Source organism: Arachis hypogaea, chromosome 15 (genome assembly GCF_003086295.3).
Source record: "Arachis hypogaea cultivar Tifrunner chromosome 15, arahy.Tifrunner.gnm2.J5K5, whole genome shotgun sequence".
NCBI lineage: Eukaryota > Viridiplantae > Streptophyta > Magnoliopsida > Fabales > Fabaceae > Arachis > Arachis hypogaea.
Window position 1 is genome coordinate 19,293,388 of NC_092050.1, and position 22,682 is coordinate 19,316,069.

Genomic DNA, 22,682 nt, shown 5'->3' on the forward strand with positions numbered 1-22,682 from the left:
TCCTCTGGGAGCATTTCCTCCTGCATCACCTACACAAATGAGTTAGTTGTAAATACACCTAGCCTATCATATTTTCACACCACTTTATCCTCTCTGTTATGTACTTATTTCACAGGTCTCAAAGCCTCATGCAGTTGACTCAAAAGTTCCAACTCCCATTGAAAGAGTTCTCGCCTCCATTGGAAGTTCCAAATCCACTCAAACCCATCCCAAAACCCGCACTCCCCTATAACAGATCCACATTGGTTTGAAACAGAGAAAAGTCTCGAAAAGCGATCCTTCAAAGATCCACCAAGCAACCATACGTCCTCCCAAAAGCGAGTCCTACGCCTATCACCCACCTCCATGGACAAGCCTGCAACCATCTTATCCCTTAAGTGTTGATTCATGATTTGCAACTGGCAAATATCCTTCCATGGTCCTCCTCTATTAGGCAGCACTTTAGTAGATAGTGACACATTGGGGTTCAGATTATTACAAGAACAGACCACCTTCTTTCACAGTGGACACTCTTCCTTTGCAAACCGCCACCACCACTTAAACAACAGCGCTGTGTTACGAACCATAGCATCCCCAACTCCCAACCCACCTAGTTTCTTCGGCACCTGCACCACTTCCCACCTTACTAATGCCATACCATTTCTACCCTCTTCCGAACTCCATAGAAATCTTCTCTACAAAGAGATCAATTTCTCAGCAACAACTTTCGGCATCTTGAACAAGCTCAAATAATATATTGGCAAACTATTTAACACTGATTTGATAAGCACCAACTTCCCAGCTTTGTTTAGCACCTTAGCTTTCCACAAGCTGAGCTTCTCCTCCACCTTATCTATTATAGGCTTCCATGTCTTCAATAACCTCGGATTTGCTCCTAGAGAGATTCCAAAGTAATTAACTGGGAGGGCGTCCCCATTACAACCCAGCAAGTTACACATACGCTCGACCCACTGCTCCTCACAATTAATTAGAATCAAGCTGGACTTATCAAAATTAATGCTCAGTCCTGACATCAACTCGAAGCACCGCAGAAGCCGTTGGTAATTCCTAATAGTCTCCTTTTCTGGTGGGCAAAAGAGGATAGTATCATCAGCAAACTGAAGGTGTGACAACGCTAAACTATCTCTGCCAACTAGCAAAGGTGATATACGTCCATTCCTCACTGTCTCTCCAATCATTCGATGCAACACATCCACAACCAATACAAACAAGAATGGAGAAAGCGGGTCACCTTGTCTCAAACCTCTTTCCATGTTGAACGGCTTAGACGGTGAACCGTTTATCAACACCGACATAGACGCAGTATCTACACACTCCATAACCCACGCTCTCCATTTATGTCCAAACCCCATCTTTTGCAGCACGATGTTCACAAAACTCCACTTGACCCTATCATATGCTTTTTGAAAATCAAGCTTGATTAGTGCATCCTCTTTTTTCCTCAGTTTAAGCCAGTTAACTGTTTCACACGCAATAAGCGCCCCACCATGGATTTTTCTTTCATGTACAAACGCACTCTGAGTCTCTCCTACTAATGCTGCCATCACTGATCTCAATCTCCGAACTAGCACCTTTGAGACAACCTTATACACACTCCCCACCATACTAATAGGGCGCAAGTTTTTAATCTCCTTCGCACCTATGAATTTAGGTGCTAGCGCCACCTAAGTAATATTGGAATCCACCGGTAGTCTGGATGTCTGAAAAAATCCCATCACTGCTTCCGTGAACTCAGACCCAATCTCATCCCAACATATCTTGATGAAATTCATGTTATATCCATCACAACCTGGCGCCTTAGATGACTCACAATCCCACACAGCCTTTCTGATCTCCTCAGCTAACGGCAACACACACCTCTAGAGCCGTAGCATCCTCCTCACCTATTTGAACTACCAGACCATCTCTGAACCCCATAATAGGAGAGTCTTCCTGATGATATAGATCCTTGTAAAACTCTCTGATAGCAATCTTTATTCTAGCCTGATTCCTAACCAGTCTGCCGTTAATCACCAGAGTATCAATCATATTTTTCTCCCTTCTTGTTGAGGCTATATTATGGAAGTATCTTGTATTTCTGTCCATATCATTCACGTGTCAAGATCGAGATATCTGCTTCCAATGTACCTCTTTTCTCACATACTACCTCTCACATCACTTAACCAACGCCTTTCTTCTAGCCTCCAGCGTTCCATCATACACTCCATTGCTAACCATATCATCAATCCTCTTGATCTCTTCCTCAAACTTTATAATCTTCTTATCTCTGTCACCAAAATTGGCCTTATGCCATCTGCCCAACGGGCCTGTCAGAGCCTTCAATTTATTTGTGAACTGTAACTCCCCCAAACATCTCCATTCCTCCTTAACCATCCTGAGAAAACCCTCATGCGTAAACCACGAATCAAGGCTCTGGAATGGCCTCGGACCTCCTCTCAGCTTCCTACCCTCCACTATTATAGAGCAATGATCAGACAAACCCCTTGGTCCACCTTGCAGATGTGCCTCTGGAAACTCTTCTAGCCATTCCAAACTAACGAAAGCTCTATCTATGCAACTACAAGAAAGGCCGCAAAACCATGTAAACTTCCGGTCAGTGAGTGGCAAATCCACTAAGTTCATGTCCTGTATCCAAAACTTAAACTTTTCCGCAGACGGTGATAACCCAGTAGTACCTCTCCGTTCCTCTACATGAACTATTTCATTAAAGTCTCCCATAAAATAGCAAGGAACTTGACATAACCCCGCAATATAGCTCAACTCCTCCCACACATGAATCTTCTCATCTCTATCATGTGCACCATATACCAAGATAAACGCACAGTTGAAACTATTTTTTAATATTACTCCTTCAACACACAACCACCTCTCTCCCTTGTAGCAATTATTTAGCTTAAACACCACCTCATCCCACATTAGCAACAGTCCACCAGATGCACCATCAGAACCTACATATTCCCATCCTGTACTATCTTGTCCCCATATTCTTGCAATGTCAAATCTCGTCACTATCTGCCTTTTAGTTTCAATCAACCCTAACATTTGTAACCTATGTTTATTCTTTAGGTCCTTCACCATCTTCAACTTTCCATCTCCCCTTAACCCCCTAACATTCCATGAACTGAATATCATTTTAAAGTTTTTTTACACACCTGTTTTGTATGTTTGGGTCTGCATCGTCTCATTTTTGCTCTCTGCTTTGCCACTTTTCTTTTACGAGCTATTTCTTCGTTCTGTGCTTGAAGAATTGCCATAATATCATCTTCTTCGTTGTATAATATCGCTCCTGACTCTTGTGCCAGCTCCCAGGTCTTCTTATTTTCTAACAATTGCTCCTCCATTTTGGATTGCTGATTATCACTGGCTTCCACCTCGTTTCCAAATTCCTCATGCCCGGGTCATCCCCCTCGATGGCATCCTCAACATGACTGCAGGCCATCCTCCTACCTGTTTGCAAACAACACTGATCCCTAGCAGGCATTCGTTTTCTCAGGGTATCATTTTCCGTCCTGGCTCTCAGCTACCCATGCCTCCCCTTGGTGTCACCATCATTCAAGATCAAGCCTCTAGCCTTGCGAAAAACAAAAGGTTCGCCACTTGGAGCTACTCCCGCTACCTGTTGGTCAGAGCCGCCACAAGCTTGAAGGGCGACCGCAGCTACAAGCCTCTCGTCCCCGCCGCTGACATCACTCCCATCGTCATCAACAGCATCGTTCACGCTGGGTTGGAGGTGGTCCTCCCCATCGCAAGTCAACCGGCTCCCCAGATCCAGACCGAGCCCATCCCCTTTGTGACCATCCCCGTCGATCGCGACAGCACTACCACCGAAGGAGATACCGCCGAACTCGCTGCGTCCTTCTCCTGCGCAAACACACTCAGGAGTAAGGTGACCCGCTTCCGTAATCGGGATCCGACCCGGATAATCCCCCACGGGCCCCTGAACCCTATCTGCATAAACCTTGCGTATTGGGCCCAAACTATCCAGGTTGTCCTCCTGAGTCCTATTCTTGCAGCTGGCCCAAGTTTTTCTTAAGCAAGGCATTTTTTGTTTTGCATTATTGGACCTCCTTCCAAGCCCATTTAGTTCACATGTTACCGTTCTCTCTGAACCTTCCTCATAAATCATAACAGTTCTTTCCCCCAAATCATGCGAATCATAATTATCTTTAGTAAATGCTTGATACGTTCCGCTTTTCCCACGATTAAGATATGCAGAGTCATTACTCCATTCATTCAAAATTGTGTCTGGAATTACAATTCTACCCTTGTCTTCTTCCTCACCCCGTGGTACCATCATCAACCGCTCTGCGTCCTGAATTTCTTCATGCAATGAAGCTTCTTCATGCTTCTGCCATCTATTCATACCGGCGCTGTTCCTTATGCTATTGGAGTTCCCTTGTACACCTAGCCTTTCACCCTCAAATTTTCCGGTGCAAAGTAGATTACACGCCTCATGTCCAACTTCCTTCACCAGAACATCAAAACCTCCCGTACCAATTGTGACATGAACCCACTCTTGAATCACATCCGTTCCCAATTATCAATCTGCACACGACCTGCAGTCAAAGAGCTACACGCTTCTGTTTCTCTGGCACATCCAACCACTTCACCTCATTGGCCTCCTATCGTGTTAAACGTGTTAACTGACCAAGCATGCAACGGGACCCCAAAGCATTCCAGCCACACCCTTCGAGTTTCACTATGTTTCGACTCCTCCCACCGCCACGCTCTATGGAACAAATGCAAGAGGCTATTCATGTTAAAGGTGTAAGCTTCGTCAGCATGCATAACACTATCAAAGGTCAGAAGTGCTTTGTATGCACCCATTTCTCGCACTTGAACAACATTAGGCACGTTCTTCGCAATCATTTCCTTTAGAGAACCAAAGTTAATAGCTTTGGTCGTGCCCCCGACTAGACTCCTCTGCAACCAATCCAAATTCTCTGTTGCCACTGCTACTTCCACTTTCTTCGTCCATCCATTTCTATGCGGGTCTTTGTCAACTTCCTTCTTCCGTAGCTCATTCCCAGGTGACACAGAATCATTCTGATCTACTTTTCTACGTGGCTGCCAAGTAACGATTTTTTGCTTGTCCTCCTCTGCACGTCCATTGCTTATGTTAGCTGCGCCCGGCATTCTTCTGTACTTAGCCTCTTCCACGAATACAATCTTACCTCTCAGTCTCTGTCGATTCATTTCCACAATAGCTTTCAATGTCCCTCATTTCGTTGTGTACTATACGAAAGCAATCATGTATATATTTTCACTTTTCTGTTTCCGGGATAAATATATATCATTGATGCATCCCATCCAGCTGAATAATTGAAATAACTCTCTCTTTGAAATGTCTGCCGGTGTCATATTTCCTAGTCTACCACTCCCTGTATTTTCCACCCCTTCTCTCGTTCTCTCAAGATTTTTTAGTGTATTATTTTGACATTTCTAGCTACCGTTGTTCTCTCAAGATTCTCGTTGTTATTTGTTTATTAAATGAATTATTATCTATTCTCGTTGTTATTTGTTATTTGTATGAACAGTATTTGTTGACAAGTAATTATTAGTAGTCCCCACTCTTCACTGCTCATAGACAAACATTGTATTGGACTATCATTATCTATTCGTCTAGACCTGTATGGAACAGAGTGGCCACTGTGATTGTCACTTGTCAGAGCCATAGAAGAGCATAGAAATTGGCGTAATAATAATATTTAATAATAAAAATTACAGGGACATGGCTTTATCGGCAACTACTACAATTGCCTTTAAAACTGTTAATACTCAAATTTGCAGTCGCAATTTTCTACCGCCGCAACGGCATCTCCCGTTCTCTTCCTCTCTTTCTTCTTCTTCGTTCGTCAGAACTGTTTCCGCCAGAGCAATGGAGTTGGAGCGGAAGAATCCGCCGGTGATTGACGAGAATGGAGTTCTTAAGAAAGGTATTGCCGAATTCTACGACGAATCCTCTGGTATTTGGGAGAATATTTGGGGAGACCACATGCACCATGGCTTTTACCCTCCCGATTCTACTGTCTCCCTCTCCGATCATCGTGCTGCTCAGATCCGAATGATCGAACAAGCTCTTCGATTTGCTTCTATTCCTTTAGGTCAATCCTCACTTCCTTTATTTGTTTATTAATTTAACTAATTAATGGAGTTTTGGTTGATGTGCGTGTGTTGCTTTACATAGCAGAGGATGAGAGGAAATGGCCGAAGAAGATAGTGGATGTTGGATGCGGGATTGGGGGAAGCTCAAGGTATCTGTCCCAAAAATTTGGAGCTACTGCCGTGGGTATTACTCTTAGTCCTGTTCAAGCTCAAAGGGCTAATGCTCTTGCTGCTTCTCAGGGTTTGGCCAACAAGGTTGATTCATCTATTATTACTATTTTAGTAAACATTCAATTTGATGGAGTTTGTAAAACATTTAATATAAAATAGTCCAAAATTTACTTTATTTAATATTTATTAATTATTGTAATAATTAATGATTATTAAATAAAATAAATTTTGACTATTTTTTATCTCCTTAGCATTACCGTTAATTTGAGGGGGTGTGAGAATTGATTTGAAAATCAAACTCCTCTTGGTTTGATTTGTAAATGATCAGATGCATGATATGTATTAGTACTCCAATGCATACTTTTTTTTTTCAAATTTAAAGTGTATGTTTTCGCGTGAATTTCAACAATCACTTGCTCTGATTCTATATATTAATTACTATGAACTAATAAAAAATGGAATTCTAACGTTATGTAGAATGTCATTACTTTTAATTTCTCATTATTTGTAACTGTCCTTTACTTGGGCAGTTCAAATGTCTCGGTACCTATTCATTTCTAAGTTTTTGAAATAACTAAAGCATATGGAATTTTTGAAACTACAATTGATATCTTTATCATATTAGCTAAAATTTATTAAAAAAATACTAATTAAAATTCTCAAAGGAATTTAAATAATTCATATTTAGTTGTTTTAAAACAAAAAAAAATCACCTCTCAAATGAATTCTAATTCTTAACATTTCAAACAAGCACAAAATATTTCAAATTGAACACTAGTTTTAAACAGAGTTTTACTACTTTGAAAGTCATCAAATTGGTTGTTTCATTATTATTTTGAAGAGGACAAGGAATTAATTGTTGTTTTATTAAGAGCAAAGAGAGGACCAATATGTGTGACGAGATTAATTCTGGAACTTCAGAACAATAAATTTGTTGGAGATCAAAATCTCAATCCAAGTTTTGATGTATATTAATGGAGTTACTTGTACAGGTTTCGTTTCAAGTGGCAGATGCTTTAGACCAACCATTTTCCGATGGGCAATTCGATCTTGTTTGGTCCATGGAAAGTGGAGAACACATGCCTGACAAAGCCAAGGTTGTTGTACTTCATTTATTTATCTTCTCTGACGCAAGCTTAATTAAACACTAACTAAATATTTATTTCTATATTTGATTTAACTTTTGGGAGTATTATATTAAGTTGAAACAAAATTGATGTTCAAAAGCAAAATTGAGACAATAAATTTTGTTTGAATAAGATAAAATAAAATCACTGAAATATACGTACAAATTTTAGTTTAAAATGATATCCATCAAAGCAAACATCGTTTTTGCATAGGAGAATAATGAACTTGAATGCTATTTCTCTTCCCTTTTGATTCTGATCTCCCCACTTGCAGTTTGTGAGTGAGTTGGCCAGGGTAGCTGCACCGGGTGCCACCATAATAATAGTAACATGGTGCCACAGAGATCTTGGCCCTGATGAAGAATCCCTAAAGCCATGGGAAGAAAAACACTTGAAGAAGATATGTGATGCTTTCTATCTTCCAGCATGGTGCTCAACTGCTGATTACGTTAAATTGCTTGAGTCCCTATCATTACAGGTGAATTACTTAGCCAAGTCCAATTATTGAAGATGGACCCTTTGAGATCTTCAAATAATTTAATATGTAACTTAACCTATCCCCATGCTTTGCCAGGACATCAAGTCAGAAGATTGGTCTCCTTATGTTGCTCCATTCTGGCCCGCGGTGATACGGTCAGCATTATCATGGAAGGGTCTTACTTCACTCTTGCGCAGTGGTAAGTGCTATTAGTAATTGTTTACACCTAGATCTTTGAAAATTATATAGTATTTCTTTAGTTAGCTAGCAACCTCTATATTATATTCTGTATATAAATATGTAGCTATTAAAATATTGTTCTGTATGCTCAATTAAATAATAAATATAACAATAGTTGCAACTTGTCGTTATATGATAGGAACTGAATATCTGTTTTTCTAGGAGTTGGTTGGTCTACATGTTCTGTGAAGTGTGAACCATATTAAAAGTCGAAGATGTTGCATCTCTTTCTCTATCGAATTTACATTTGACATTAATTTGTTGCACCTCTCTCTCTAGTGGTATTTTAGGGTCTTCCAAGTTCGGGGAAGTGAATAACGAGGTTGAATGAATAAAATAAACTAAAAATAGATGGATTTTGTGCCTCTGAAATTGCTATTTTTTTTTCAAGAATGCTTTCGTTAAATCCATTGCCATTGAATAATATATACTGCTGCTAGGCTGAATTTCTTTGAATTATTTTGAGCAGGATTGAAAACCATAAAAGGAGCTTTGGCTATGCCATTGATGATAGAAGGATTCAAGAAGGATCTAATTAAGTTTGCCATCATTACGTGCAGAAAGCCTGAATAAGAGGGGGCAGATCAGTTTATGATAGAATTAAACGGGCTTCTGAAAATCTCATTTTTTTTGTTGTAGTTTAAATTAAGTAAGACATAGAAGCGGCCGTGCAACAGTGACACAAAATATTGTGAGAACAAACTACGATATGGTTGTGAAGAATGAAGAAGTCTCACAACAATGTCTCAGAGCTGCTGACAGCTGCTGATATGGCTTCTCTAAAGCAATTATTTGTTAGTTTCTTTAAGCACATGGACTAGAAATTAGTACTATTACTACTTTCTGTTACCACCATTACTTCTAATTCTGCATGCTTGCTATATTTGTGATAAGATTCGCATAAAATAAAAATAAAAATAAATGCCTAGGTCAAGTAACATCGACGCAAAAAAAAAAAAAAAAAGGAAAAATGAGAGATCCTATTTTGGAATAAACATGTGAATTATTTTATTATAATCTCAATAATATATCTGTCATTATATTAAAAGTGGGATAGAATGAAAGATAAGATCAGATGGTGTAATACTTAAATAAAGGAATGTGTAAAACTGTGAACTATAAAATATACTGAAACAGTATAAACGTGCGCCATCCTTTCACTAAGTACAATCAGTGGTGCGACATGCCTGTGTTCAACAAAAGGCACATGTTCACATACATGCAAGGAACAACTAACAGATGCACTTTCCGGCTATACAGAAATTGTATATTTGTATTAATTTCATTTCTTGAGATATACTTTGTATAAGATGAAGAATGATAGTTTAGCAACATTTCAACACTTAAACTTCCTTTTGATATACAGTTAATTGAATAAGAAAATGAAGAAAAGAGAAGCTTAATAATACTCAGCGTGGTTCTAATAACTATATCATGCCTAGAGGCCTAACAGTTTCTTTCTTTCAATCTTTTGTATAAGATCTTCTTCAGATGGAACCCCAGTATCAGCTTCTGATTTGGTGGACCACCATTCCATGATTTCTTCCTACAATGAAGAAGAGCACCAGGATCACGTGAATTTCAAGCAGATGAAAAAATTACTAGCTCATGATATTAAGAGTTGCCATTGCAATCACATGCATAATTAATGAAATGAAAAGAGTAGGACATAGGTCTTCATCCATATTAATACCAGAAAGCAAACTTTGTTTAATACTCAGTAAGATATAAACAAGCATGAGACCCTCTGACTGAACTAGATGCAATGTGGACTAGTTATCATCTTAGAGAGATACTATGTATTTTACAGTTGCATCAATCACTGATTTATGGTCATTGTTCAGTGGAAATAAATTGTAAAAGGATTGATTTGCTATTACCTCAAGAAAATCATGATTGGATATGAACTGACTTTCAACCATACACTTGATGCCTCCTACATTCACTGAGAGAGACTTTCTTGTATTCTGCTCAGAACTCTGATCATGGCCCTCTGTTGATACACCACAAGAAGAAAGAAGAGAAACCAAAAAACAAACGTAAAAACAGCAGCCATGGTTTTTAAGCCAAAAAGAAGATAACCAAAGACTAGTAATCATGACATAAAACATAAATCATGCAGAGAATTTTACTTATACCGTTTATAGATGCCACGTGGTATCCAGTTCCTCCTAGCCCTTCTTCCCACTTCCCAAGCCGCAGCCGCAAGAAAAATCCATCAAGATTTGATATTGACCGGTCACCGCTTATCCACCTGATGCAAAAGTGCACTCTGTTAATTGAAGTTGCAAAGATTCACTAGTCTTATAAGTAGCAACAGGATACCGTAATTGTGGAAACTTATCACAAACATTCATCTCTCTCTCTCTATGCATATAATTTAGACAATCCTGTTATGTTCATTAATCCATTTATTGTCAGTGAATACTTTACTATAAGAAATACTACCAATATAGAGGCTACTAGAATATACATGTTTTATAGGGAGATTATAAGCATTCTAATTCATCTGTTGTTCCATCCTAAAGTATAATTTTGATTCATACCCACATTTTTGTACCTGGTAATTCTGTTGCTGTTTTGTTGATAAGATGTATGTGTAATAATTCGATTGATCCGGTTATCAAATTTTGTTTTGAGTTAACAAACTTCCTGATTTAGTTAGCTTGCTTCATTTTCGCCGGTGTAAGATTAATTGCAAATATCCTTTAAGTGTTGGATTATAATTATTCTCAATGAATATTTCCAAGCCATGGTTTTCAATTCCAGATCAAAATAGTTGTTCATGTTTGCAAAGATTTCCCCTCTCAATGAGAAAGCACCAATACTGGGCTTGAGAGTTGCTTGCATCCTTAACATTTTAGCATCATGCATGAACCATAAAACCATACAATGACTAGTATTAATACAGAAATGACTTTAGCATAGGATAGTTGGCTTGCATTACTTACTTCAGGATGTCAGTGCGGGACAATCGAAGGCTTCTAACAGCCTCAGAGATTCCTTTTGGTATGTTTGAAATCTGCCTTTTTGACAATCTGGGTGGAGAGATGATAGGATTTTCTTTGAATTTGTTTTCCTCTGTACTTGAACTACAGTATTTCTCGAGTGAAGCACAGAATCCAATCATGGAGGGGGCAATTTCATTCAATTTCCGCTTCAAGTTGAAACTTCTTTTTCCTTGGTGAACAGTTTCAGCATCAATAGGACGGCTGGAAAAGATTTGGTCATCTCCACCAGGTCGGAGTCTGGCGCTGCCCTCATTGCTGGAGCTAACATGCTTGCCAGTAGGAAAACTATCATTGACCAAGGCTTTAACTTCCGGTACATGTTTTCTTTTTGAAATTGAAGTGGGACATGAAATTGCCCAGTGATTGGACTGAAAACACTTAAAGCACAAACAAGGAGGTTCTTCCAATCCTCTATGTGAATATCCTCCATATGAAGTTACATTCTTCTGCAAATCTTCCACATCACTTTCAGCAATATCTGAGCAATCAGCAAGTTGGTGACCTCTTGTCCCACAAAACAGACAAAAGAAATGTACCTGTGTGGTACTATCTGTTCTTTTTGTTGGTATGATATGTTTGATGGCACCTAATCTCTTTGCAAACATTGAAGCCATTGGTTCTGAATTTCTGAATCCTGAAGAAGATGAAAAAGGGATGAACTGGTGCTTTGATTTATGATCACTATCTTCCTCAAAAGCAGTCCGAGCCTCTGCATTATCAGGAGAATGTTCTCTTGTCTCTTCAGTCTTGCAGTTGTTTAAATAAGAAATATGTTTGTCGGAATTGGGAAGCTTTGAGACATTAGTTGATGGGACTTGAGATCCACCTCTCTCAGAAGTAGTCAAGGGGGCAGGAAGTTTCGGAGAAAATCGAGTTATCCACAGACTTCGTAGAGCATCACTTCTATTGAAGATGTTATCTGTTCCCTTTCTCTCAGAGAGAGGATTAGAATACACATTATCAGTGTTATTGGTGTTATGTCTTGTTGCAGATGTATCTGACACCATTTCTTCTTTGTCTTTGCTAAGGCCCAAGATGGAACAATTTTTGTTCTCCATTGTGTCATTTTTTATGCTTTCATGACTGTGAAAATAACTTAGAGGCTTAACTGTAGGCTGTGAGGATGGACCGGCATTATCTCTCCCACTAGATGCTTCAGACTTATTGTTCTCTGCACAACAGGTTATTGGAGTAGCTTCTATTCCATGCATCATGTTGCCTGGCTCTAAATCTTCACAACCCTCTCCCACTTGAGGCATTCTTTTTCCTACCTCATTCTTCAAGGTTGGACAATATATGGCCTGAAAAATGGATTTGAATCCAGTATTTTTTGGCTCCGGATCTTGATTGGCATTGAATGCAATAAGACTCTCATCAGGTGCTACATTTTGATGATCTGGATTTGCCAGGGTGAGTGCCAACATGTTTGATTCATTTTGAACTGATTGCGAAAATCCTTTCACCATGTTTGAAATCCAGTTCATGAATGAGCTATCCTGTTTAGCATAGGACTTAGAACCAGAAGTTTCTTGGATTTGCTTTTTGACTCTCTTACTCCCAATCATTAACTGTTGTTGAAAGTGACATCTCTTCTTACAACTGGTGAAAAAACCACCGCTGTTGCAGCTTTCAACGCTTGAATGACTGTCCTCATCCTCCATTGATAATCTTACATTTGCTCCCCCATCCGATAAGGACTTCTCTTTTCCCTTGTTTATTGTCATATGAATTTTGCTATTACATGGAGACTGCAAAACTGCAAGAGTCTTATCATGTAGCCGCATCAGGAGATTTCCTTTTAATCCCCTTACAAGCAGCAGCACCACTGAGAGTTCTTAAATCATTCTCCGCAGTTGATTCCAGTTTTTCTAGAGGGCCTCTGCTGGAAGATGCTATATTAGTCCCTGGAACACCAGAGCCTTTAGCTGTGTCTTCATGGGAACACCTGCTTGGCGAAGGATTTCGCTCCATGCTTGGTTTTGCCGCATCTGATTGAGGTAATGAACCATCCAATGGCCTTTGGTCAACCTGACCTGCTAGGAAAATAGGAACCAGAATACACTTAAGACCGATGAACTCACATTTTTCTTTAACAAAAAAGTTTCAATGATGTTTCTTTCTTTAACATGTGAGTTTAGAAAAAGCAAAGGCAAAACCATGAGATGCCTAGATTCTTTCCACCACAGAACTAGAGAAGTGGTGATGACAGCAATACCTGAAATAGCAGAAAATTTGTTTCCCTCTATCCCAGATAATTTATCAGCTCCAATGTTGGCTTCATCACAAGCATTGTTCTCATTATGATTCACTATATTCTTGTTTTGATCATTCGGCAAGCCTGGTATAGGACGCGAAGCAAATTAGGAATCCCCAGTTAAACTATGCAACTAACTAGGATAACTGATGTATTATTGTTTCCTTCAGAAAGGCCTATTTGAATCCAAATATTACAATAAAACAAATTTCCTGTCTATATGAAACAACAGGATGCATTAGAAGATGTTAATTTCACCTGTATCACTTTCTTCAGAGGCTTTACACTTTGGCATGACACCTGAATCACTTGTTGGATGCATAGCGGGAGTATGAGTATCTGTTTCAGCAATATCACCTTTGGCAGTACATATGATAGCTATAGGTTTTACAGAAACATCTTCAACCGGCTTATCAGTGTTTACAATTTGTGGTGGAGTGATAACCATACTGCTCGGTCCAACATCCTGAAAAAGAGAACTATTTTTACCGGCAAAGCTTGAATCGGCACACTTAAGACATAAACCGTTTTCTGGAGACCAAACTATTTCAGATAGAGGGTCAGTGGCAGCATATGTCATGTCTACTCTTGAACCTGCTGCATTTGCACCTGCACCTGATTCATTTTTCAAATTTTTCCAAACGCACTGGTTAGCATAATTCAGAAAGAGTTCTAAATCAGTCTTTGGTTTTATATTCTCGTTTTCTTCATTCATCTCCAGAAGGATAAAATCTTCACAAAAAGGTCCTGAAATATTATTACAGTCAACATTAACCTTCTTGTTTAAATAAAAATTCTTAGTGCAGGATATATGTTACAATGTAAAAAACGTGGAGGCAACTAGCCTCACCGCATGATAATGAGCCTTACATAGTTGCACCAAATCAATTGACCTGATCAATGGTTACTCATTTATCAAAATTTTGAGATGCATCATTTTGGAACCTTTGCCCTTTTCGTACGGAAATTTTTAAATTGGTTCAAAAGCCATTAACTGAAAATTTGAATTCTTTTTGGTTTTGATTTGATGGACAAGCATGGCTGGATTCTTTACATTTAGAAGTTTAATCCAATAAATTTTGTTAGAACTTAGCACGTTAGGAGTCTAAACAAGTAGCACAGAGTGTTATCAAGTATTCAAATCAAAATAAATTAAATGTCAAGGGTTGTGAATACCGAAAGGTGAACTTGTTAGGTGCAAGCTTATGAATGCCTTTCATCTCTAACATCCTTCTTCCTCATCACAAAGCTCCATTTACGGACAACAAACTGGGTCACCATCACCCAAGCCTTGTGCTGAAATCCTGAAACCGAAGTAAGTTGATTCAGTTAGAAGAATCAGAAATCCAATTCAATGGAAACACTTTTCCAGTATCCAAAGTTTCTCCATGAGAATAACTCGGCATCAAAACAGTGAGAAAACCAAGTATATATATGTTTATGCGTTTGAGTGAAAATTAGATAAAGTGGATCATGGAAAGAATACCTAACTGTATGGATGTACAAACTACAAAGTACGAAAGAAGCTAAGAAGGACCCATAGAGAGAGAGAGAGAGAGAGAGAGAATGAGGTTGTTGCAGTAGAAATGGAGTGGAAAGGTTCTTTCTCTAGCAGCCAGACGTCCAAGTATAATAAAACTGTTACATGAAGCTGTCTCTGCCTTTTCTGCAATTAAGAGGTTGAGGATCTGCCACGTGGCACACTCCATTCCACCGAGAACCAAATTTCTATTCTTTAAAGCATTATTAAAGTAGTTCTGAACGTTGGTTCTAATGATTAGTAAAACAAAATGTGAGTGAGTTGTTAATGAAATGGCGAAGTCAATTAGGACAGTTAGGTATTGTGTTTGAGCTTCAGTTTGATTCAAAGTCTCATTTGTTTTTATGTTTTTAACTAATTTTAGGCTCTCTCAACTGTCAAGGATTAATACCTAATTATTTACCTTTTCTGGTTTAACTTTTTATTTCTTCCGTTTGTTTGCATGCATGTGCAAACATTTTAAGAAGTTTAGGTATGCATTTCGGTTCCTAAATATTAACATCAGATTAATTCAATCCATAAAAATACTGTCAAATTCAATGGCTATTGAAAATTAACATACACGTCAAATAATTTTTAAAAAAAAAGGTTAATATAATATCACGTTAGTTTTTCTCAGTTTTTTTTTAATGCTGTTTAACATTGAATGGGATCTAGAAAAGTTAGAACTTGATGTTACTTTAGTATTTTAAAAAACAAATAAAATCAATCAAGTCTTAAAAGATTAAAATATAATCAAAATTAATTTGAAGTGATGTTCTATATTGATAACTTAAAAAAAATATTTAATATTAGAGATATAATTATTTATATTGTTTTCTCCTATCAATTTAAGCTATTGACATTAGTAGTTTTATGATAGCTAATGTCTTGTATTAATTGCAAAGATCAAATTATATATTTATCCAAAGAGGACAATGAGAAATCTTGACAATGTATACAATGGGCTAGTTATTTAGTTCGAGATAAATAATAAAAACTCCTCTATAGATTACTCTAAATTCAAAAACTCTCGATGAGTTCTTTCACATCAAATTTCAAATTTTAAAATTTAAATTCCTCAATTTTAAATTTTAAATTTTTAAAAAATTTAATTAATTATTTCAAAAAAATAACCATCCAAAATTCTAATTACCAAAACATTTCACTCAAATATCCTCTTCTTTTTCAACCGGCGGCCACCCCAACTTCATCAATAATCATCTCACTTCACCTTCGCTGCTTGACTTGTCACACACCACTCAGCCTTAGTAAAAATAACTATCCACTTAAGAATAAAAAAAATCATTCAAATACCTAATGAATTGAACATCCAACATATTTTAATTGTATATAACTAAACTCAATCCAGTCAAAATAATCATCTACATAAAAATTAAAATAATCATCCGCATACCTACTAAAATGATCATCCTAAATTGATCATTAAATACATTAAAATATCCCATTTACATTAAGAATAAACATCTTATTTAAATGAAAAATAAACATCTACATGCATCTCGTCGCCAACAATGTTACAACGGCAACAATGGCGCTCCTTCTTCTCACCACCACCATTTCCTCATCATCGCAAGACCCATGTCATAATCAGATGCCACTTGACTCAACTCTTTACCCAACTACTCAGTCCACTGCATGGCTTTTCCCTTCTGGCCTTTTTGTATCTGGCTTTTACTAGCAGCAGCAGGCCAATGATAATGGCGGAAGGTGCAGCAACATTACCACATGCATCTCGTCGCCGCTATCATGCCTGTCGTCGTTTCGTGCCGACGATGCGTCCGGCTGAACGTGCAGAAAATTCTACTGCCGGACGTCGAAGCTGGTCTTCCATCGTCGGCGCTAGAAAGAGTTAGCATTTCGGTGCCGTCCCCATTCTTGGATTTGGTGTCTCCATCCTCACTAAAATCCTTCCATTCGCTGCGGCATTTTCAGGCTTTGGTGACCCGATCCCGTGACTTGTCTGTCTCGCCTTCTTCTTCGCTAAGGGATTCATCAAGTTCGGCTTCGGGAACCGCGTTGCGTACCAGTTCGTCTCACTCTTTTAAAGCTCTTTGTTGGGGTTAGGGTACAACTTGGTCTTCAGCGAAGCGCTTCTCGCGCTGGCGATTCCGCCAGGCGGCACCGATGAGAGAGGATTGAGAGGGAGAGGGAGAGGGAGACCAATGGGAGGTGTTTGTAACCGTTTGGAATCTTTATTTGTTTTGTATTTAAAATTGGAAATAATTTTATAATTAATTAATTAATTTAATTATCATTTAATATTAATTTCAAAAATACTTCCATTATACACCTTGTACACTAATTATATTGACTCCTCTTACTTTCTCTTACCCAAAAAGATCAACCTCCTCGTACTTTCTCTTACCCAAAAGATCAACCTCGAGTCTTTTTTTTCTTCTTTCTTTTTCCAAATAAAACCACAAGACATAATAACCCAGACACCGACATTGTATTCTGCAGGGGTTTTGGCGCGTTAATTAAATCCTATTCAGAATTTCTTATTAGTAAATGTACTTGGAGAAACAGCTCAACCGTTTGATCAAAAGAGAAATATTAGGTAATTTGTAATTAAGTTCAATTAAATATTTCATCTTCTTTTTATGTATTTTTTCTTTTCTTTTTTTTTAAACTAAAATTTTGTTATCATTTTTAAACTATAAAATTAATTTAATTAAATTTAATTATCAAAATGACTTAATCATATAATATCAGCTATTAACTAATTGACCAAAATAGAATATCTGTTTGTCTTTTTGTCATAACTTCGAAATCCTTCTCTCAGGAGTAATCTCGAAAACGTCATTTGTTCGAGAGCACTTCGATTATTTGATAAACCATGCAAACAATCACGGCAGCACATAAAGGTCGGGTCAACTACTTTGATAGTTTGATAATAACGCTCTCAAGTGGATTATCTTCTTTTTTTCTTTTCAATTATAATAATTAATAATAAAACCAAGACATACTATCGCAGCTTTGCATTCTCAGGCTCTAGAGCCACATGAACCTAACAAGGTTGAAACTGGTACAAAAAATAACCACAAAACTAGCATTTAATATAATAGGATAAATATGCCAGTCTAAATATAATGTGATTAATCTTCAGAAGGAAGATAAATAGAAGCTCCACCAGAATCTGGATTATTCATCTCCGTGCAAATCTGTGCCCTGCACCCAACAACAAAGCTCTGCCAACTGGACCATTGTGAACACCCAAAACCAGAGCAACAGTCCCACCTATAGCCACCCACTTCCAGTCGATACCATGACCCTTTTGTCTACCATTATTAATTATACCCTTCACTTCCTCTTCTCTGCATGACGCAGGCACAGAGCAATGCATGTTTGTTTCTGAAGATATCTTGGTTGTTTTACTTGCCATCAGTGCACATCTTGACAGAGAAGTGTCTGTTTTCCTAGTATTCTGGTATGCTCTCATTCCAGAGTGCAATTTCTTGACAGCTCCCCACATCCCATGACGGACTCCCAACTTTGCAACATCTTTAGGGATTCCCATGTCTTCATAATGTAAGAGGGTAACCTCGCATGCAGTCAGCTGACCATCTCCTTTGCGAGACTCCACTGTGTCAAACGTCCAATATCAGCAGTTGAAACCATCACCTCTCAATAATTACAAGTAACCATCAAAAAATGATTGTTCTTTACAATTCTTACCTGATTTGATTGCCCAACTAGAAAAATAAAGGTCTACGCGTCTGGGCTTGTCACGTTTTGGCAAACTTGCATAGGGCACTCCCTAAAACATTGAAGATTAAAGAGTAACAAACCTTGTGCTAACACAGAATAATCAGCACAAATATAAATTTAGGTAAGTCGTGAGATGAAATTAGCATATGCACTGTGCAGAAAGCAGGGGAAAAAATTAATCAGTCTTTGCATTTGATGGAAAACTGTTATGAAAACTGCAAAGGCAATGAAACACCAGACAAATTTCTTTTGATAAACTGAAGTCCCAAGCCAATCTCTTGCACCTTATAATGTTGCAACTTTATTGAATTCTTAATTCGTGAAAACTTCTGGCACTAAATACCAAAAACACAGAAATGTCATGAGATATCAAAATGATAAGTCTCATGAACAATTGCGCGTAGACATGAATACTTTCAAGTTTCAACTATCCCAAAATAGTAGCTCAAACCATATCAACAACCCAAACTGTGAAACTTGATTAGAAGTAGCAGACAATAATATCTTGCAAGCATTTGTAATATACTAAAATGTAGTGTGGAGACTAGCTATGGTAAAAGAAACAGAAATAAACTGCCAAAAGATTCCAGAAATTGTGGGGAACAGTGTCACAACCATACCTTTGTCACACAATAGTATGTATTTCCAGCCTGCCATATTCTTCGAGCAATAACGTATTCTCGATCGCTGCAGAAAAATGGGAACTAGGCCCAGAAAGGGGTAAAAAAAAGGTATCAGTAAAGCAAATACCGTCATTTGCTTGACATAAACAGTCTAAGATCTTTAGTCCAAATACCTTTTTAATCCAGTGAGTAACCATTGTTCCATTATGAGGGCATTCCTCCAATATTTTGCAGTATGCAAGCATAGTATCCCATTTACGACGAAAGTCATCATCCCAGAAAAAATCCCTCACCAGCTCTGGGGTTGCATCTTCAAAGACAGTTCTGCTCCGGTAAATTGTAGGACCGTTCTGTTAGCATATCCAATATCAGATGCTGATTTATTTTTGCTGTGGAATTAGAGAATCAGAAAGAAATACGTAATGGAAAATGGAACAGAATTATGTATTGATCATCATTATTATCATCCACACAACAGATGATGGTATGGTTATGGTGTTTGTTTTAAAACAATGAACAGAAATTAACGAGATAAATCCTTTTTCAACTAGCAGGCAACAGAGGCACCGATAGAAAGGAAATCCAAATTCACCAATAATATAGGCAGAATATCCATGAGACAGAAAAGTGAACCTAGATTCTACCTCAGGATCATGACGCCAAGCTTGGTATTGCATGGTTGGTGTTGTCTTTTCCATAAAACTTTGCCAGTCCATCTCTCCGTCGTTCCCTTCTAGAAGATGAAGAAAATGTTCCAAATCAGCTTGTGTAACGAGATCCTGCCCTTTATCATCAGCCTTATCACTGGACCTAATTCATGTGCATTAACCAAGTTGTAAAGTGAATTAAATGTTTCATGATGCCTGTATGAATAAAATTAAAATATGTAGAACAGCCATTCAATAACTAAAACCAAGCAAGTATTAAGGTCATTATTACAGGGCATTTGTGAAATTCCTGACGCAGTAAATAAAGAAGACGATAGTCACATTGATGGAGATACGACACAAAGACAATCCCCCAATTTAACGGACAGAGCGATCGGGGAAATAAAAATGCCTAGACACAATCACTGCAAAATTCGATGTTTTCAGTGTAGCAACCAATCAATTTCTTAACAGTAAACACTATTCCCTAGAAATGCTGAAAATCTAAATGTAAAAAACAAAATACAGTAATAAGCAGTAAATTAATCAATGGATAATCCATGAAAACAGTACAAATATATCCCCTAGAACAATTGGCTTATCCTAATGCGTAAATACCCGTTCCAGTTTGTTAGTAGAGGATCTCTTGCCCTAGCCTACCTTGCTCCCTTGCTAAATGGATATAACCAGAGAGCTTCGATACACCTTCCTTGTAATACAAATTTTCACGAAAGCATTCCTAATTTAATATTCACCATCATCAAAACCAGATAAATCAAAGCTCGAGCTAGCGCTTGAATTTCGAATTTGCAGTAGGTATCAAAATAAGCAGCATTGACATAAAATAATTAAATTAAAAAACAATGTAGAAAATAGACAAACAAGTAAAAGAGGTGGAGAATTGAGGAGGCACCTCGAAGTGTCTCTGGCAGCGTTGGGGGAATTGGATTCAGCAATGTCGTCGGATTTGGAAGGATGCTGCTGCTGCTGTTGCTCTTTGGCTTTGGCTTTGCCTTTGAGATTGAACCAATAGGTACGGCAGATGGAGAAGGCGGAAAGTGCGGTGAAGGCGAACCAGAGTCGGCGGGCACCGAATCCCGGCGGAGCCGTCCAGAGGAAACGGAACTTGCTGCGGAGGCCGAGGAAGACGAGGCCAGTCCATCGCGGGCGCCAGGACCACCCGATGACAAGGCCAATCATGACGGCGAGCCAAATCGGCACCGCGCATAGCAGTATGTCGACGAATGTCTCCGTTATGGAGGGATTCTTCATGAACTCAACCAGATCGAAGAAAGGTTCATCCATTTTCAAAGAATCTCTGTCTCTCTCTTTCTCTCTTTCTCTCTCTTATCGAAATCGTAACGGAATTTCAGAAGATGGAAACCCTGTCGTTGCAGCTCAAGAGGACACACCCAACCAGCTCCTTCCGTTCCATTCCCTTCAACAAACGCAACGCAACGCTTTGCTTCACGACGCGCTATACAAATAAGACTTAGAATAATCTCTTTCCCTTTTTTTATTTTTAGGATTAGGAGAGAGAAAGTACTACAGCGGTTTACACAGTAAGAAAGTTGTGCCACGTGGCAGGGTCGTTGCCGTCGATGCGGTCGCATTTAATTTGTTTTAAGATTAGTTAGGTTGGTGACAATTCAAGCCCGCTAACCTTATCTCAATGATTAACCCCAAAGTCAAGTACATGTGAAGCAGTGAGGGATTTTTCTACAATCTGTTGGTGTTTAGATTAGCTGTAATTTACTTTTTCTAAAGAAAATTTTGATTATGTATGCCTATTAACTAGCTTTAATAGATCTATATCTAATTATCTATGCATTAGTTTAGTTTTTATCGTGCGGAGAAAGACTTCCATGCACTAGTTTAGTTTTTATCGTGTGGAGAAAGACTTCTTTAACCGTATCTATGTGTATGTTTTATGTAACGTGTGCAACCGTTTTTTTTTTTTTTTTGTCTTTTGGATTTCGTTGGGTTTCGATTTTGGAAGGTGTTGGATTGTTTTATGTAGAAGTTAAAAAAGGCTTGCTACCCGTAGTAAAGGCCAAGACCCAACTTGAGCCTAACCACATCCTCAGACCATCATCCCAAAAAAAAAAAAATTTTTCAAACCTCATCTCTGAAAATAATTAATGGTCTGTTACAAAAGTAACAAAATATTGTGATTAGAATGGGTGCCCATTTACTATGAGCGGCTCATGTTCTCAAGGATTAAGTACATTAAAAAAATTTAAAAACGTAAATATATTGTACATATATAAATAGGAGACTAAACCTCAAGCAATACACACAACAATAACATATAAATAGAAGACTAAACCTCAAGCAATACACACAACAATAACAAAGCACTCTTTAACTTCTTTACATGCTTCGATAGATATATATAGAGATATTAATTGTGGTGAATATTAATATTAGAGTTATTTATTTACATTTCTTTATTTTATATTCATTTTTTCTTCTTTATTTGTTTATTTTACAACATGTTATCAGTATGAGACTCTGATTAAATTTTAGAAAGACTCAAATAATAAATTTTTATTATGTCGAAACTCTCTCATCTTAAATTTAATGCTCTTAATATCTCTAAAAATAACTACTTATCATAGATACTAGATGGCGAAATCTATCTTGATTCGACGGATCTAGGAGATATCATTATGACCGAAAATAATGCATCACAGAAGGATAAAGTCAAAGCCATAATCTTCCTTCGTCGCCATCTTTACGAAGGATTGAAAAATGAATATCTCACACTAAAAG

At 37.9% G+C, this 22,682-nt stretch overlaps 3 protein-coding genes across 11 annotated transcripts; 1 reads left to right on the forward strand and 2 right to left on the reverse strand.

Moving 5' to 3' along the window:
* Window positions 1–5,288: 5,288 nt before the first annotated feature.
* Window positions 5,289–8,986, forward strand: LOC112749832 (gamma-tocopherol methyltransferase, chloroplastic). Of its 2 annotated transcripts, none has more exons than XM_025798248.3 (6): window positions 5,289–6,104; window positions 6,191–6,360; window positions 7,269–7,373; window positions 7,678–7,881; window positions 7,978–8,080; window positions 8,591–8,986. In XM_025798248.3, exons 1-6 carry the CDS (start codon window positions 5,732–5,734, stop codon window positions 8,692–8,694), a joined length of 1,059 nt encoding a protein of 352 aa, XP_025654033.1. In that variant the 5' UTR covers window positions 5,289–5,731; the 3' UTR covers window positions 8,695–8,986. The 2 variants fall into 2 exon arrangements, with proteins under 2 accessions (XP_025654033.1, XP_072074913.1); XM_072218812.1 differs by having other exon boundaries at window positions 5,374–6,104; window positions 6,188–6,360.
* Window positions 8,987–9,374: 388 nt separating this feature from the next.
* On the reverse strand, window positions 9,375–15,184 carry LOC112749833 (uncharacterized). Of its 8 annotated transcripts, none has more exons than XM_072218805.1 (8): window positions 14,878–15,184; window positions 14,563–14,690; window positions 13,645–14,133; window positions 13,348–13,470; window positions 11,073–13,165; window positions 10,260–10,375; window positions 10,002–10,114; window positions 9,375–9,667 (listed from the first exon to the last, which is right to left on the reverse strand). In XM_072218805.1, exons 5-8 carry the CDS (start codon window positions 12,914–12,916, stop codon window positions 9,560–9,562), a joined length of 2,181 nt encoding a protein of 726 aa, XP_072074906.1. In that variant the 5' UTR covers window positions 12,917–13,165; window positions 13,348–13,470; window positions 13,645–14,133; window positions 14,563–14,690; window positions 14,878–15,184; the 3' UTR covers window positions 9,375–9,559. The 8 variants fall into 8 exon arrangements, with proteins under 8 accessions (XP_072074906.1, XP_072074909.1, XP_072074912.1 ...); XM_072218808.1 differs by having other exon boundaries at window positions 13,645–14,001; window positions 14,878–15,158; XM_072218811.1 differs by having other exon boundaries at window positions 11,073–13,168; window positions 13,645–14,001; window positions 14,878–15,081.
* A 2,631-nt stretch (window positions 15,185–17,815) lies between these two features.
* Window positions 17,816–21,682, reverse strand: LOC112749834 (uncharacterized). Its single transcript, XM_025798250.3, has 6 exons — window positions 20,821–21,682; window positions 19,905–20,070; window positions 19,434–19,610; window positions 19,258–19,341; window positions 18,605–18,686; window positions 17,816–18,511 (listed from the first exon to the last, which is right to left on the reverse strand). Exons 1-6 carry the CDS (start codon window positions 21,210–21,212, stop codon window positions 18,075–18,077), a joined length of 1,338 nt encoding a protein of 445 aa, XP_025654035.1. The 5' UTR covers window positions 21,213–21,682; the 3' UTR covers window positions 17,816–18,074.
* Between the last annotated feature and the right edge of the window lie 1,000 nt (window positions 21,683–22,682).